The sequence below is a fragment of the Protopterus annectens genome, chromosome 17.part0, assembly GCF_019279795.1.
Source record: "Protopterus annectens isolate FY-2018-M chromosome 17.part0, PAN1.0, whole genome shotgun sequence".
NCBI lineage: Eukaryota > Metazoa > Chordata > Ceratodontiformes > Protopteridae > Protopterus > Protopterus annectens.
Genome location: NC_056751.1, coordinates 157,990,334 through 158,009,847, shown reverse-complemented (window position 1 = coordinate 158,009,847; position 19,514 = coordinate 157,990,334). Strand labels below are relative to the sequence as shown.

Genomic DNA, 19,514 nt, shown 5'->3' with positions numbered 1-19,514 from the left:
ATTCCCTACCATTTCCTTTGAAATAGCACTTGCAAGGCATCTGCAAACAAACTGTTTTTTTCCTGTGGATTTTTGCAAACAGAAAACAATAGTTTGGTATTAATGTGAAAAAGCTGCTACTTGTACATATGCTAAACCATCAATTACTGATTCATTTCTGTACATTACAAATCGTCATGTCCTTATATAGTTTAATTTAGCTTCAGACAGCAAATGATTGAGAATGAAATGCAACCCCTCTCTTTTTCACTAAGATAATTTTACAGAATTTTAAAAATGCAAGTAATATTTTATAACATAAAATAAAAACACATAATTACATAGAATATAAGAAAAGAAATTTTAAATAAAAACATCAGAACAACAAACCAAAACAAAACTATTTACAAAGGTGTCTAACCATATGACCAAATATAATTCTACACAGTAGCAATCTAAATTATACTGTATTACAGTCTATTTTCTCCAAAATCTCCACCACTTTTAACCAATAGTTGTAGTACAATGTAATTCTTTCAGTTCTCATCTTGACTGTATCGATTTCCAATCTCAAAATTATTAATGTCAAGTTCTTGAATTCTATGAATGGAGGAAAAGTGCCACTCTTCCAATTCGCGGTTATTATCTTGTAAGCAATAGCAAAAAGAGTCCAGAAGAGAGAATATTTTTATCTAGGAACACATTTTGGTTTAAGGGAATTAAACAAGCTCAACAATTTTGTCAGTTGAAATTTATCATTAAACACAATCTGCACAAAATAATTCAGTTTGTCCTAATAAGTTCTGAGCAAATTACATTCAGAAAATATATGTTGGCAGTTAGCTTTCAATTTTAACTTACATCTCTAACAGCTATTATTCTGACTATACGTTAGTTCTGTTTTATGTGGTGTAATATAAATTCTGTGAATAAATTTCCAAGAAAACAGTTTCCATTGGAGGGAGAGGGAAGATTGTTTTGATGAGACTAGAATAAGTTTTTTTATCACTTTTGTTGGGAGATAGTTTATTAATTGATTTGTAGCAATCCAAGAAATTGTCTTTATGATAGATTTTTGAATGTTAAATTATTTTCCATATTTTGGAGAAATAGTCTTTTCCTTGTACCTATAACAATCATAACTTCTATTAACTTAGAAACAGTTTACCTTAATGTTGGATGCATTGCATCTAAATGACTTGCAATATAACTTAAATCTTGTATAGTTAACCACATCACTTTCTATGTTATATTTAGTCAAAATCTGATTCATGGTGAGAGGTTTTGCATAATCTATCATATGATACCAATATATTAAATGCTTTTCCCTTAGTATATTCATTTTGGGGTCATCAAATGAATTGATATTACTCTGTGTGCAGACAACAGGATAAAGTAAAAACGACCAAACCTTAATATCTGGATTTTTGTTAAAAAGATTCTAAAAGTGGTTACTGTATTAGTTATACACAGAGGTAACATAAGTTTGTTCTTGTTTCCTAAAATAAACTGTCTTACCAACCAATGGAAATTATTAAGCACAGATTTTGTTTATTATAACATTGATGAATGACTTAATTCTAACCAGATACATTCATGAAATTGCTTCCATCTAGCAGGATAGGATGTATTTAACCATAAAGATATTGTTTAATCGTAGATGGTAAAGCATACATTTCAGTGTCTGGATGATTAATTTCATCTGTTTCACATTCTTCTAAATGATGATTTAATGATATTTTTGGTTTACTAGGGAACCACACAAATTTTAATATTAATTTATTAAATTGATGTAAAATAGATTTGGAGGGGGGAAGAGAAAAGGCCTGTATAAAATATAACAATTCTGGAAATATGATTGATGTAATTAAGAAATATCTGTCTTCCATAGTACAGACAAACCTATTCAATTTATCAATAAATTAATTTATTTTACTTAAAATGTTCTTATTATATAAAACTCATACCTCAATCGATAACCGACACCTGAATTTCAAGAAACAGACGGCAACCCACCGTCAGCTATGCTAAAAAAAAGTAGCGAGATGACCACGGCTTGAACAAGAGAAAAGTTTTAATATCCAAACATCCAAATTTGATAGTTAATAACAAAATAAGTTAAGCGCTTTCATCTGCTGTACGCAGACTTCTTCAGAACAATAAACACTATTACAATTCATTCATTTAAAAACTTTTTGGCACCAAGTTTCCTTTCCCAAATTTAAAGTGCAAGTGCCTCTAATTCTATGATGTTTCTCATGACATAATTTAAAAACAAATTGCTAGCAATTCAATTTCATATATCATAACTCAATCTACTATAAAAACTTTTTAAGTAAAAATGACAATATATTGATATGGAAATAAAAACATACATATATATAATATATATATATATATATATATATATATATATATATATATATATATATTTTTTTTTTCCTTCTAAAAATGTCAACAGACTCTATATTAATATACATCTTTATATACAAACAAATACTACGCCACCTTAAAAACTATGTGAATTGTCGTTCAATGGTACGTACTTCTATCAATAATACAAATATAATCACACAACTTTTCACTAAAATATTATTATGTATGAAATCATATGTGATAAATTTATTGCAATATCAAAAAAGGTTTGATGGATATATATACTCATTTATTACTGGTTCTCTGGTTGCGTCAGTCCGTATCTGCCAGATGCTCTCCCTTTTACTTAACATAGCTTTAAAATTTCCTCCACTGGTAGAGCTATTAACCTGACCTATTATAACAAACTTAAAACTATGTTTTTCACCTTGTTTATTAATGTGCCTATAAAGTGCATTCTTTGTATCTTTGGCCTTTATTTTATACAAGTGATCATATATACGTTTGCGGAATTGTCTTTCCGTCTTACCTATATAAAAGGCTGAACATGATAAGCATTTTGCCAGATAAATAATATTCCTAGTATTACAATTACCCCTCTTAAATTTTACATAAGTCTTACTTATATCATCCAATCTACATCCTTCGTTCTCATTAATGACTGAACACTGGTTGCATGACCCACATCTTCTAGTGGCTCCATTTTTATTACTACTTATTATATCTGCTGTACCTTGTTGCAAAATTTTTTAATATTCATACCCATCTTATGCACAAAACTAGGTTTTACACCCTCTACCTCTTTAACTTCATCATCCACTATTAATGTGTTCCAATGTCTTCTAATAATACTTTTAATTTCATTGACATATGGTGAATACGTCAAAGTGCATACTCAATTAAAAGGACTGCTATCACTTAAGGCATCCATTACTTTAATATAATTCATTTCAATACCCAATATGGGAGGATACTTTTTACCCCATTCCTTTTTTACATATTTAGAAACATCATTTAATAACCATCTGGGATACCCTCTATTGGCAAACATACTAGTAATAAATTCAATTTCCTTTTCCGTCACCTCTAATTTAGATGACATTTGTGCCACCCTTATACATTGTCCTTTAAATATATCCTATAAATATAATTTAATACAACCTTTTATTAACATCTTACTCAATTCAACTACTGCAGTTGGTTTACATAAATTTCCTAATGTTTTCTAATAATTGCATTTTTGCTTTTTTTACATGCTGTTTTAGCAATAATTAAATATAATTATATAATTAAAGAATGTTTTATTGGTGACTTAGGTTTAAAAGGGATTGAATGTGGTTACACAATTCATTCTGATGAAGTCTTTTGTAGATGAAAGAGATGATTAAACATTTTTAATGCTAATCCTGTTATTGTACTAGGTGGTGTTTCTGCAAGCCTTGGTGGAATTAATATTTTTGGTGTGGCTATACCTGCCTATTTGTATTGGGATTGATTTTTTTTGTTTTGTTTTTGTTGTTGTTAAATTTCCCCTTTTATGCATCACAATATTATAGTTATATAAGGTTACGAGTTCAGTTTAGATCAATAAGGTATTACTATTCAGAGTTATACTACATAAGTAGTGTAACTGTCACTTTAAAAAGAATGGGAACAAAAACAGCTAACTTGTGATCATTGCACTTGCTGATTACGTCACTTCTAAGCCATCCTGCTTGATATGAAGCATATCACAGCTTCACAATGGATTTACAGCAAAAAAAAAAAAAAAACAAATTTAAACCATAGGATTTAGCTTGCGACCTCGGCAGGAAGCTGAGAAACAAGTAAGTAATCCAGGTGACGATTTTACAGCTTAGCTCAAGTAGTGTTAAATAATAATCAAAATGACTCTAAACTAGTCCAATCACGCTGGAAAGAAAACAAAACCAAAAAGAAACTCAAAATACACAAATGTGAGATCCCAGCTATGGCTTTCACTTCACTTTTTCACAAAATCTCACGATCACCTATCAATGACAAAACAAAAAAAAGCAAAAAAAAAAAAAAGAAAAGAAGAAGAGAGGAATAAATATCATATAAATTAAAGAAACTGCATTATAAAGCTTTATGAGAAATGGACTTGCACACACTTTGTTCCTCATGTAATTACTGAAAACCCATCCAAATATTCAAAGTAGTACAAGAATTTAACTAAAAGTTTATAAGGGAAATATTTAGAATTGCTATTAATTCCCAAGCAAGTTATGTGTGTCAGAAACTGAATATATTAAAATATAGCCTGTCACATAACCTTCCAGAGAAACATGCAATGTTTATTATTTGCTATGCACATAATAAAGCTACTTAACTAATAATGGGAAATTGCTACTGCATATTAAAGAATTCTATACTGAAACAAATAATGATAATGATTAAAGAGAAGGGAAAAAAGTATAAGACATTTACCTTTCTTATAACTTTATGTTCACGTTACTTTTTGGTAACAAGCATCATTAATATCAACATGCAGCTTAATGTTATGCACTGTTACTCAGGTAAAGAAAGTAATATTTAATTACCATGAAATTCCTATAGAAAGAAATGTATTTATTTATTTTATTTATTTTCAGTTTGTTTACCGGGAAAGTCCAATGGGCCAAAAATGAGCCAGTTTTCAATGGAGGCCCAGGGAGAAAAGCTCCTTGTATAGTTTTAGAATAGAAAAATCAACAGTTTGCAATTAATACATAGCTCAAAAAATAAAAATCAACAGTTTGTAATTTATACATAGTTTAAAAATAAAAACAACAAGGCAAAAACAAAACATTTGTGGGATGTGTCCTAACAGTGTATTCTAAGGACATAACAATAACAAGAGTGCATGAAATAGTAAAGAGCATTTGAGGAATGTGCTTTAACAAAGCATATTTAGGAAATATCAAAAATAAGGCAATTTGGAGTGTAAGCCTTGCAAGTTCCTAAGTAAGTGAGGTGAAAAGGGGGGAGAAGTAAAGTAGCAAAAGAGTCAAAAGGTGGATAGAAATTGTGGAGACGAGTCTTAGGTTGAGAAGAAGGATGAAGGAGGACCCCACCCCCAGTCCAGAAAACCACAGTGAAAAACTTCTCAAAAGTGAACTTCACACTTCTCAAAACCGAAGTGGAATCCTTCAAGGCCCCAGAGCCAGTGGAAACTACGGCCCAAACTGCAGAATCCTATATAAACGCATTCTACGGACATCTCCAGGAATGCATGGATCATGCTATCCCAAACAAAATCAAGACCCAATCATCCAAAGGCAGGCGTCCAGTCTGTTGGACCCCAGCCATAAATAAACTGTACAACAGAAGGAGGAAGCTACTACATGATAGAGCAAAATCCCTAAAAGGGAAGGCATCTCTGATCAGTACTAGCAAAAAATTACGATCCCTCATAAAATCCTCCAAGGCCAGCTTCGCGAGAAAAATTGCACAGGACACTAAAGACAATCATAAGGCTTTTTTCAGTTATGTTAGGAACCTGGGATGCAACTCCCAGACTTGCTCTGAGTTGATTCTAAACGACAAAAAATACACTGAACCCACAGACATCGCCAATATCCTGGCAGACAGGTTCAGTGCAAACTTCTCCCTCCCCCCCAAAAGAGCAAGTATCTATCCCGGAAGAGTGCAGCCTCCCAAATATCTCTGATGCTCAGGTGAAGGCCGCACTCTCCAAAGCAAAAAACACTGCTTCCATGGGACCAGATGGCGTCCCGGGTTGCGTCCTACATGAACTCCAAGAAGAACTAATCCCTCAAGTAAAACTGCTGTACAATCTCAGCCTCACTACAGAATATGTGCCCAAAGAATGGCGTACAGCAACAGTGGTTCCACTCCACAAAGGTGGCGCCTCTGCAGACCCTGGAAACTATCACCCCATAAGGCTGACTAGCCTAGTCTGCAAGGCTATGGAGAGGATCATCATGGAACTCATAAACAAAGACATTGGGGACCTACAGACACTAGATCCTACCCAATTTGGCTTCAAGGGCAGATCCTGCCTTTTGAACCTGGTTGACTTCTTTGAAACAGTCACCAAGGCCATAGATGAAGGGAAGGTAGTCCACATAGCCTATCTGGACCTCGTAAAGGCATTTGACACAATACCCCACTCGGGCATCATAGATAAGCTATCCAGCCTAAATATAAACCCCTATGTCACAAGATGGGTCGCAAACTGGCTCAAAGACAGAACCCACAGAGTCAGAGTTGCTGGAGCCATGTCAGACTCGAAACCGGTCACAAGTGGCATCCCACAAGGTTCTGTCCTGGGACCTCTCTTGTTCGGTATTTACTTTTCTGCGGTACAGGCCAACGTGGGAGGACTATGGCTCACCAAGTTCGCAGATGACTGCAAACTGGGTGCCATAATCGACTCTCCAGCTGACACAAACATCCTTCAAAAAGGTCTCGCAGAGACGGATAATTGGTGCCAGAGCCATGGTCTAAAGCTAAATGCCAAAAAGTGTATAGTCATACCCTTTGGCAAAAACAATGTGCCCACAAATTACCACATAGGTGGTAGCCCATTAAGTACAGAGAAAGTAATTAGGGATCTGGGGACCCAAGTTGATAGCAATCTCTCCTTTGACAACCACATTGCCAAAGTGGTTAGAAAGACCTTCTACATAGCCCACCTCATCATGAAAGGATTCACATCTAGATCAAGAGAGGTAATTGTGCCACTTTATTCATCCCTCATCAGGAGCATCATAGAATACAGTGCCCCCTTTGGGATGTACCTTACCCGACACCTGCAGCAATTAGAAAGACCCCAAAAGTACCTCACCAGGAGGATCAAGGGACTCAAACAGATGCCATATGCTGCTCAGTTAAAAAAACTCCAGCTCTACTCAGTTGCATACCGCCTACTTCGAGGCGATCTATGCCCGACATATAAAGCTATGTCCAACCCAGAATTAATGGACATGCTCCACCTCAGTAAATCTAAATCCCTTAGAGCCATGCGCTCGAGGGACTTGAACCTCAGCACAGAAATAAACAGAACACGCTGGAGGGACAGATTCATAACCCAGAGGCTCCCTTCACTCTGGAATAGAATTCCAATTCATGTTAGGCAGAGCACCTCACTGACTCTCTTCAAGAAGAATCTTGATGAGTGGATGGGGGATCGTAGGTTTGTCCCGGGGATTACTTCCGTGTCACTATTAGACAGAGGCACAGTAAACTAAACTTTAAAAAGGGCACAGTATACTCAAATCACGGGGTGGCGTAAGCCAAACACAATCGGGCTAGGCTTATAAATGCCCCAGGGCAGATAGCCTAGTATGAACCTATGTACCTATGAGAGTAGGGGTGCAGTGGAGGGAGTCAGGTGGGGTGAAAACAGGAGCATTCCCAGTGAGAAGAGAAATGGGAATGGTGCAAGGTCTTAAAGGTGGAATGGTTGTTGGTAGTTCAAATGTGAGGAGGAAGGGAATTCCATAGTCGTGCTAGGGAGAAAGATAACAGATGTTTACCTGGAGTACGTATGGGTTTGTACACTTCCAGGAGGTGCTATAAAATCATTTGTCTTTTAGTTTCTTCTTATTTTGAGCCATAGTTTTCCATTTACTTATCCCTGCTTGTCTCTTTAAGGGAGGTACTGGTCCAATCTATTCCTTCTACCTAGTCTAAAATGTTATTAGGCATTAAATAGGAGACAGCATTGTCTAAAGAGTGAAAAGTTTTGATAACCATCAAACAAAACAACCTTCAGTCTAGCTGGAAGCAGTAAATGTACCTTGATTTGTTTTTTTTCTTCAGTTCTTTTATTAAAGGAAAAATTATTTTCTTTTTATAACAACTGTAGATGAATAGTCATCGTCAAATCTTATTAAAGAGCCTTTGTATTTAATCAGTGCATTTGTCCATGTAATTTTCAATACTAGTTCTTTGTCTTGACTGGAAAATAAATATAACAATTGTGGCCCTTGGATTAGTATTTGGTTTATAAGAAGATGAAGGGACAGTTAATGACCTGTCAGCTCTCTCAATTCCATATGAGAGAGATTCTTTTAGATTCAAAACATTAGGGAGCCAAGATGTTAAAAAAATAACCATATTGTCACCTTCGGTCTTCTCAGGAGGTCCATAAATGAGTAGATTATTCCTTCTGGACCTCTTTTCAAGGTCATCTAGTGTGTTCAGTAGAGCAGTATTTTGTTTTAATAAAAACTCAATTTAATGTTCTTCTTCTTCAGTGACCCTGCACTTTAAGTCATTTAGTGTCTCCTCCATGCTGGATATTTGAATTTTACACTACATAATTATAGTTAATTGTAGTTATCCCATTGGCTTTGAAAATTTTTCTTTGAAAGAATCTAGTTTGCTGTCTATTTTATCCAGTTTAATTGAAAGATCTTCAGTACTGGAAAGTAATTGTAATTCCTTTTTAACTGAAGAGTCCTGTGCATTATTCTTAGAGTAACTCATTCTGAAGAGATATAATGAGAATGTCCTTTCAGCTTTGAATTTGACAGGAACTTTAAGATAATATAGGAATACAAACCAAATGTAGTCTTCCAAATACTTCAATAACAGGTAAGCTTTAAAAATAATCTGTCAGCTACAACAGGTAACTAATATTTCCTGTAAGAAATATAAGTAAGATATCAGAGCTAAGAAAAAGTGCTGTTAGCCTTCCACCATCTTGGCCACACCTCTGCAACCCCACTCTTGAACACACTGTTTTGATGCATAGTAAACAAATAAACAGATTTAGAGGGGAAACAAAACACCTGTGTGTGATGCAGCTTTGAAGCAGATACATGAAACAGTTGAGTACCTAAAGTTAAAAGTTGCAATACTAAATAATTAATACAGAGACTTCATGCACGAATAGCAATTACTGAACATATTATAACATTTATTTACATGCAATCTAGCCTGAGAAGTAAATCTGGTGATAATCTCCACATACTCTGGCAAGTGTCAGAAGTCAAGCTACTTTTAGCAGTTACATTAATTTTCCTCCTTAGAATCACGTTCTGTAAGGGGAAATAACTGGAGCTATTCTGGTATCCAGACATTTTAATAGTTTATTGCTCAAGAATAACTATTTGGGGAGCCTAACTTTATTAACGTGAAATAAAGACATATATACTTGCAAGTAATGTAAACTCTGATACAAACAGAATGCAAAAAAGCTTTTTTTATCTTCAGTGTGTGTGTGTGTGTGTGTGTGTGTATGTGTGTGGCGTGCGTGTGTGTGTGTGTGTGTGTGTGTGTGTGTGTGTGTGTGTGTGTGTGTGTGTGTGTGGCGTGCGTGTGTGTGTTCACTTATTCCATTAAATTCCTTGATCTATGCACTTGGTGTCAGTATAATCAGGTCAGAATAGATCAGACTATAGTGGTAATCAAGGAATGGTCAAGGAATGTATGACTGACTATCTGTGCACAACTATGACACAACATTTTCTAATTCAGTTACCCTGCACTTTGCATTATGTCATCACATTAAACCTGATACACTTTGCAAAAGACACTGCAGGTATAACTTGCTTCTAAAAACAGAAGCACATTTTATTTTCACTCATGATACCTTCTTTCCCAAGGCAAAAATAAGGGGACTGAACAGCCACAACTGCTGTAAACTGAAGCGTTGTTTATTTGGGCAGGTGATATGACTTTTGCAGCCAGCTTGTATGAGACTGTAGGTGACGTTTCAGCCTGCCTTATCGCAGCTTACATCCAGATTAACACTTGAGAACGCCTATAAGTAATTATAATTAAATTCTTAAAATTGAATTTAGAAACATTTAAATCACACATTACAATACCTATTTTGATGTTTTGTTACTACATACTACTGCATTATCTTACTAAATGAGCAATGAAATGTCACAGTTTTACATTAACTTTAATGAACAAAAAGCACATTATTTTAAGTATTTCTTATTTCTGCCAGTGAAATGTACTACATGTGAAATGTTGTCAATGTACTTACTTTTAGTTTGACTCTTACTGAAAGTTTTAATTAGAGTGGATAACATTCTTTATCTTAATTTTTTTGTGGTTTGTTCTCAGTTCATTTTTTTTTGTCTTTTAATTATGTACCTCATACTAAGAGGATTCGCTTTTACTTCTCATTTGGTTGCATTTATTTCCTTCAGGGGATTATCCCCTTCACAGATATTTTTGGCCAAGATAACAAGAATTTTCTTACTGTGGTTTAATATAGGGGTTATAAATAAAGAGCTGGGACTTAACCACAACAGTTACAGATTTGAGGTTTGACTCTCAATGAAAGTTTTAATTAGAAAGGATAACATTCACTGTCTTAAGTTTCCTATGGTTTTATTTTCAGTTCACTTTTTATTTTAATTATGCAGCTAATATGGAGAGTAGTCACCCTCATGTGTTGTTTGCTTGCATTTATTTTCTTCAGAGGATTATCCCCTTCATAGATATTTTGACCAAGATGCCAGAAGATTTTGCTTACTGTGGTTACAGCTTTGAAGATTTGCTACATAATTAAAATTGCTTCTTTGCAATAACGCGAGATAATTTTAGTTGGCCATCAAACACGCAAAGCCATTAATAGTTTGGTATTCTTTTTCACTGTGTGGATCACCTTATATAATAATGTAAAAAAAAAGAAGTAAACTGTTTTTCTTTGGGAGAAAATTCCTGTCAATGTATTTAGTGTGTGGCATTTCCAGCATCAACATCAATGTAAATTAAAGGCTCCACTATGACTCGAAGCACAATCTGCCAAGGATCAGATTCCTCAAATGCTACTCCTCGAAAATAGACCACCTCCCCAAACATATATACCAATGGTGTGTCACACAAACTTGAATAAGGAGAAAATTACTCCAAAAAGGCATCTCTGCCAGCACATTTTCCTGCCAATGATTTTCTGTGCAGAAGCACCGATCTTCAGTGCCTTGAGTCTCAGGCAATCAACACTTGAAAAATCAATCTTCATCCATCAGTAGAGTAGAAAATTAAAGCTCTTAACTAATGTTGTGATGTAAACGAAAGCTGTTAAATGTTTATATGATGCAAGCACTACAACATAACCACAGATTTACTCTAGCCAACTACCAGCTGTTACATTTATCCTTACAGAACAGCTTTATGACAGGTGTGTATTTATTATGATTTGTTAACTGTTACATTGACAGGATTGAAAAATTATACATCTAAACAGTTAAGAAGTGTTTGTTTTAAGTATGTTCCTAATCCTATCCCTAATCACAATCATCCACTTAGGACTAAATTGTTATAAAGTATGGCTACGTTAACTAGCAGGAGAATTGTGTATGCTAAGGTCTCTGCAGAAGAAAAAGGTATTATTACTGTCATAAAATTAATGCAACCAATTGTGGGCAGTTGCAGATTTTCAGGCGTTTACTCATGGGAGGTGGGTTCATCAAAGAACTGCTTTTTTTTATTTTACACTGCAACTCAGTCAAACCATTCTGGTTCTTCTGGTTAAACATCAATGAGTTGATCAGAGAAACTATGAAGCACTTCCTAATAATATGTAATGCTGATATGTGTTTAGATGCCGGTACCCTGCCTGCCCCACAAACTTCCTACTGAATATCTGCATATAGGATGCAAAAGATACTCATTCACATTCAGATACTTTCTCACGCAGAGCAGTGCCTGTATTTTGTGCTGTTCTAAAATGCTGAGCAATGTGGCATCCAGTCCACCTTAGTCTGTAACTCTGCATTCATTATACACGTATCTCTGTCTAATTCTGGCAGCTAGTTAGTCACATAGTAAGAAAAGCATGTGCCCACATTTTTCTGGCATACTTATCACCAATGGCTTCCCATATGCATGCACTTTATGAGTCTAACATTAACACTGACCTTGTCAAATATGTAACAAGTCTTATGTAGCTTGTTTAAACAAGTCTTATGTGTATGAAAAGTCTAATGTAGCTTGTCCTGGTTTAATATCTCCAAATCTTTTGTGTTTCTAGTACCATGACAGGAATGGAACCCATTCCTTAAGTCGGGGTATGCTTAAAGTTCATGAAATTTGTATTGTTTCAATCTTTGGTGTTAGTCAAAATGACTGTAAATTTGTTTTATGAGACCCATTGCCCCTACTACTTTTGGAACTGTCTGGGTATCCTTCTTCAAAGACAACCCCCCCCCCCCAAAAAAAAACAATGGATAATATACTGTCCATAGTACAAAAAAACAGCAAAATCCAAAAAACTCAGACTCTGAAAATGCCAAACATCAAGTTTTTAATACAAAATAATTAAAAAAATAACAAAAAAAATGCAATGCTTTCAGGTAAAAACCCTTCTTCAGTGCAAGAATAAAATTCAAGCCAAACAACTTACATTATAAATATTTAAAATCATATCATGTGAAACAGCCACCAATCATAACACATTAACAATTAAAAAATAAAATTGATAAAATTAAAATCATACATTATTTATATTGCTTTTGCCTCTTCAGTAATATTAGTTTAATGCTTACTGTGGAATTCATTCCTGGTTCTAAATCGGCCTGAAAACTTAATATCCAGTTATATTTACTAACCTCCAACCTATTATTAATGTTGCTCCCTCTGACATTTTTAAATATTACATTTATTACTTTAAACTTAAATTCATGATTCAGACCACATTACATTGTATGTTTCGCTAACACATTCAATGACACATTTTTCTGTATTTCAGATTTATGCTCAGTAATACAGTCTTTCAACCTACAATTGCATTTGCCGACATAAAAAGCATTACATTTATTGCAAGTTACCAAATATACTATATTTATAATGCTACAGGTAGCATGACATTGAAAAACATAATCTTTTCCTATTTTGGGATGTCTAAAAACGTTTCCAACTTCAACAGATTTACAACTACAATTATAACATGAGTAAGTGCTGTATTTGCCTGTTGCTACTTTGTAATCACCCTGTTTCAAATCTTTAAAACAAAGTCTTTGTTTCATAGCTGAACAATTCCTATATACAAAATTAGGGCTTGATTAATTGTTAATGTATTATGATTGGTGGCCGTGTCACATATGATTTTAAATCTTTATAACGTAAGTTGTTTGGTTGAATTTTATTCTTGCACTGAAGAAGGATTTTTACTTGAAAGCTTTGCATTTTTTTAAACTTTTTAAATTCATTTGTATTAAAAACTTGGTGTTCAGCGTGTCCAGAGTCTGGGTATCCTTCTTCCACAATGCCTTTGTTTCTGCCTGCAAATCATGGTATTTTATGATTTTATGCCCATATCTGTACATAACGCACTGTAATCACTGGGTGTAGCAATTTCAATGATCAATTCTACTTTTGTCTTCTTTTCAGGGATGAAAAGAATGGGTGACCCCATGTGATATAAACTTCAACATTTTCTATAATGCTTTGTGGATCATGTTTCCAATGTTTTTCAGCTATTTCAGTAATCTCCAGTGCAATAGTCTTGCTACATTATTATGCCTTTCACTATACAGACCCTCTGCCATTAGTGCAACTGTTTCCAATTCTGTTTTGCAAAACCAACATTTGTCTGTTTCACTCACACATTCAATGGACTTTGTAAACCAACATGTATGTAGTCTACTACCTTGGTCTGCCAACTTAACCTTTTGTCTTTTGGTTTAAATTTGTTATGGATAGCATGTGTGACAAGTCTGATGTAGCCTGTGTGACAAGTTTAATGTAGCCTTATGTGACAAGTCAGTAAATTGATGTGTCAAATACAGGGTAATCAAGTGTGGTTCATTGCATACTGTCTGTATACCTCTCAACTTCTTTGCTCAATAATTCTGGGCAAAAACAAAATAATGGCTGGACAAAGAGCCAAAATCGGGAATAATTTTATAATACTACTCTAATTCAATTAAAAAGTTATTATAACAATATAATATACATTTCCTGAACACTAAGAAGTATGCATCTCTATTATTTGTCATTAATGGCAGAATGCAATCTTCAGTGATTTACCATAAAATTAAAGTTATTTTATGGGGATTGAGACAAACGTATGAAGCAAATTCAAGACATTACTGCAAAATTATAGAGAGGTGAGAGCATGCCTCTCAACTTGCTCAATGTAAGAAATCTGGACAAAGGCAGACATAATCGGGACAAAGACTCAAAAATAGGAACAGATTTTAAATATCGCTCCTATAAACTTAGAAAGTTTCTAGAATAACATGTTTTGAATTATTATGTATTTTCTGAAGGATTTGAAGCCTGAAACTCAAGTGTGTGTCATTATTTTGGATTACTTCGTTATTTCAATCCTCAGTGATTTGCCAGAAAACCATAGACTTTGAGGAAGAGACTACAAATATGAGGCAAAAATCTGGGCACTCTGTGAAAACCTGTACAGTTCACAGGTAAGGTTGACTGGTATGATCACTGTTTCAGTATTCGTTTATAATTATGAATTTAAGGTTTAAATTCCACTGGGCACGTTGCAAAATTGCCTTCTTAATGCAGAACATTTTTTTTTCTTGAACTAAACTGTGTGAGGTAAGATAACTTAATGTGTGACAACTGAGCTGTATGTATACATGACTAGTACAGTTAGTCCCTGCCACGTACTACTTAAAGCTGCAATGCAACGACACAAATCCATTAACTTTCACACTAATTCCATGGTCTATCTATCATGCCATTTTCTGCAACACCATATTTAATGATGCAACCATGACTGTGAAGATGCGCAAAACAGTGAAAAGATTTTATTGTTAAACTATGTTGGGCTGTACAAATGGCCAGTACTAGAAAGTAATCTTCCTCACATTCGTTGCAGAACCCGCACTTGTATACAGTCCACATTTCAATGTTCTGTTTTACTAAAATTGTGAAACGAAGTCATCTCATCTGTTCAATAAGCCAGCGCGTTTCATTTAAAGCTATTTATTTATTTTTTACCTGTATTGATCAAATACAGCATATTCATTCCAGTCTTCTGGGTTACTCTCGTACGATTCCATCAAAGCTTGCACTTCCTCCACATTGATACTGTCATCAGAAAAAATTCGGCGCAATTCTGAAATCAATTCTTTCAGATTTTTTACTTTACAGACTTCTGTATGTTCCATGGCCACCAGAGCAATAAACGTCTGCAAACGTCTTTTATGTCAATGTTCTTGGATTCCCAAAAAAACTGCACTTGGTCCAGTTTATATCACAATGTGTTGGGGTGGGGTGGGGGGACTGGAATGTACCACTTTCTTCCAATGAGAGGTACAGAGTTGCTATCACATGCATGAAGTGTTTATTGAGGAGTTGAAATAAATACTCAGGTTTCTAGGCATACATATGCGGTCGACATAATAACCACTGACGTCACTGACACAAGGCATCTTGATAGTCATTCAAGGTTTTAGGAGTTAAACTTTAGGTGGTGGCCAGTGGGGTGGGGTGGGGTATAAGTGTCGGGCACGGAGGGGAGATGTATGGTGATAAATGTGTGCTTGTCGTCTCTGAACACGCCGAAACTGCTGCACAATGCAGGGAAATGCGATGTAGCACACAAATATTCACACAATTAAAAATGTTGCATTTCTTTAAATGTGGGATGTGTGTAGTTTGTAAATGTATAGATTTTTCTAGAGCTGAAGTTTAAGTGTTTCAAGAAATAATGCAGGAAAACCGGTTATACACGTTGCAATTGCTTGGTTGACGTATACTTGCCCTTGAGTGTGAATGGCTTTTTTCCCAGTTTATTTCAAATCTGTTAGAGATTACGTAAATGGTACGTGAAAGGGTAACGGATATCGAATTATATTTGCTTATTGTTCTAAATTACGTATTATAAGAAGATGTATGCGTTGCCAAATTGCACAGTGTAACAATAAGAAGATGGTGCAAGTGTTTGTTTTCTAAGTTATACTAACGTTCAACTACAGATGCCTTTGTTACTGGAAAAAAGTAGAACTTGCACTACAACATCAGCAAGACAACTCTGTTTTCAGCTGCTGATCAGTATCAAGCAAAACGTGGACTCGGATCGTGGTGGTTCTGAGCTTTATTGCCCTGCCTTGCACAGTGCAAGGCACTGCACTTCGGTTGTGTTAGGCTTGACCTTGGCGCTAAGGGTAGTTTTCAGTCTCTTGACATCCAGAATCAAGGGCAAAGACTAGGGTTACCACCTTTCCCACTTTGCGAGGGACTGTCCCTCTTTGAGCAGTTCTGTCCTGCGAAAAAAATCAAATAATGGAAAATGTCCTGACATTTTAGGACAAAAATATTTCTAAGTTTTCTTTAATAGTTGCGTAAAGTAGTTATTTTTTTTCCCTGAAACGCCTAAACATTGTATGAAATAGCATAAGCAACTCAAATGCTACAAGAATAAGCTTTTATTTTGGCAAAAAGTGAAGTTCTATATTTTGTCCTGCAAAATCTGACATTTCTACAAAAAAATGTCCCACTTTGGGTATTTGAAAAGGTGGCAACTCTAGCAAAGACAAACATATTATGGATAATCATTTCAAAATCAGGGACCATTTTTAAATATTGCGATAAATGACTTAGAAGATTTACAGAAGGAGACGACCTGAACTAGCCTGCATTTTCTGAATATTTTTTTTTTTAAGAAGTTTGTAAATATGAGTTCCGTTATGAGTTCCGTTATTTGTTATATGAGTTCCGTTATTTGTTAATCACCTTTTTTAGGAAGCGACTAGTTGTCGCAGGGACAGAACAAAATTCTTGGCCCAAGTGAGAGTTATGGCATTCAGTTTTATACATTGGCAGAGATGGGTATGACGTGCCTACTGAGATATATTAGATTTCTTTAATGTCCAAGTCAGCTTGCATTCCTCATCAGCTCTGCAAACTGGGCACTTCTTTCTTTGGCTGAAGAGCACCAGTGCCGAAGAGTGGAACTCGAGTAGTTTTAGTTTTGAGTCTCTAGAAGATCAATGGGGGGTTATGTTGATCAGTAATACGATATCCACGCTATCTTTCTTTTCTTTTCTTACAGAATTTCTTGTAAATATGAGTAGATTTGGTAACTGTAATTAATGGCAAATAGAGTAAATGTTTTTAAACTACAGATTCATATGCAAGTATTACAGTATTCCCTTAACCTACAGTTTTTCTGACTGGTACTTAAATATCCTGCAGCCTTAGAAATTTTTTTTTTTGCTGCTGTACTGAAAAAAGTCTACCCACCATACCTCTTAACTGTCCAGAATTTTGCAAAATGTCCAGATTGTTTCCTCATATTTTTGGTCTGTTCCTCAAAAAAAAATGTTTTTCTGCATTTTTGTGGCAAATCAGTGAGGACTGAATTCACTAGATAATGACAGGCGTTTGAGTTTCAGACTTCATGTCCTTCAGAAAATGCATGGTAAGACAAGACCTTTTATTTTATAAGAGCGATATTTAAAATTTGTCTCCATTTTAGGGCTTTGTCCCCCATTATATTTGGCTTTGTCCAGATTTTTTGCACTAAGAGATTAAGTGCTATGCTACCCACCTTTGCTTTAGGATGCAGTATGGAGGTAGGATAAAAATGACAACAGCCTGCTGTCAAACTGAATTATGCAGAGAGGCTGAGGAAATGTAGTAATAGAATGTATGAACCCCTGCAAGTGAATAATTATACAGCAAAGCATAGGCGCATACAGGAAGACATAATGTGAAGAAAATGTGAATGTGCTTTACATTTGTTCAGTGATGTATATGTGTGAATTATTATTCCAAGTTTCCTGAAGTATTCAGATTGACAGACACTGGTGTAAATGCTTCAATGTCTGTATTCTTAAAATAGGTAATATTTGATGACATCATATCTGAAAATTGTCCATAGTACAGAAATCAAGAATTCAAAAGACTTGAACATGAATGAGAACTGAGACCTACTCTACAGTAAAATGGACAAGCAGAGAGATCTATTCAAACAGTGAAAAAGCTCATGAAAAGGGCACTAAAATAAGCTACGAGTATTGTCTTCTTGTAGTTTTGGAATATCATTGTATTATATTACAGGGAATCAGGTTTTCACCATTTCAGTTGTTAATGGGCAGATGGTTGAAAAGCAAGGCATAAAACTAGATTACATTCACAATAATTGTGCCCTGAAGTAATATGGCATTGCATTATGTCTTCTGATCTTAGACAATGCAAAAATTCCAGCTGGTTAAAGTACAAAACCACTCAGTTAATAATGGCAGAGGCACTATTTACAGACAGTTTCACACATTAGTAGCCTGGTTCTTATGATACTGCATGTAAGTAATTGAAACTAGATTATTGGAGCCAACTGTTCTTTCCATAACAGCACTTGAGTTATATGGTGGCAAATTCTTCTACAATTTGAAATTGATAAGCATATTATAATTTCTGGTAAATATGGAATTGCAGTCAGGTCCTGCCCCTTCTGCAGCCAGCCTAATAGCACATGGTGTTTTGAAGCAGTGTAGCATCTGCCTTTTATTAAAAAATAAATTATCAGTACCTTAAAATGACTTGGCATATGAGGCATGCAAATACCTAATGAACATGAAAGCCTTCCACTTCATAACACATTCAGCCCTGGATTCCTGCCTCAACCTTCTCTCAGGAAATACCATCAAATATAACTCCCTCTGCTATCACTAGGGGAACATGTCCTTAATGCTCTCTGTAAGACCAAGAACACTGCATCAATGGGCACAGACAATATGGCAGGATGCCTTCTAAATAGCACGAAACATAACCTATCAGGCCATCTAGAATTGCTGTTTAACTGTAGCCTCCAAAGAGGCTTCATGACACATGAACGGAAAACAGCAATAGTCATCCCTCTGCACAAAGATAGGACATCTACAGACCCTGGAAACTACAGATCCACAAGTTTCAATAGTTACATATGTAAAGTCAAGGAAAGAATTATCATGGAAATGATTGATAATGATGTAGGAAACCCCCAAACACTGGATCCAACCCAATTTGATTTCGTCAAGGGTAGGTCATACCTTCTCAACCTGGTAGACTTCTTTGAGAAGATCATCAAAGCAATGGATGATGGCAAAATGGCTCACACTGCCTACCTTGACTTGGCCAAGGCATTTGACACAATACCCCACTTGGATATTATTGACAAATTCAAGAGGTTACGTACAAAGCCTTATGTCACCCGGTGGCTAGCCAACTGGCTCACAGACATGAACCAGGGAGTTAGAACTGGAGAGTCCACATCT

The 19,514-nt window shown here is 35.2% G+C and overlaps 1 protein-coding gene across 1 annotated transcript in view; it reads right to left on the bottom strand.

The window, feature by feature from the left end:
* Positions 1 to 15,559, bottom strand: part of CDO1 (cysteine dioxygenase type 1) — a 214,606-nt gene extending 199,047 nt beyond the window's left edge. The window contains exon 1 of the mRNA XM_044059637.1: positions 15,256 to 15,559. Coding sequence (XP_043915572.1) covers positions 15,256 to 15,425 — 170 coding nt within the window. The 5' untranslated portion in view covers positions 15,426 to 15,559. The remainder of the gene's footprint in view (positions 1 to 15,255) is intronic.
* Positions 15,560 to 19,514: the final 3,955 nt, after the last annotated feature.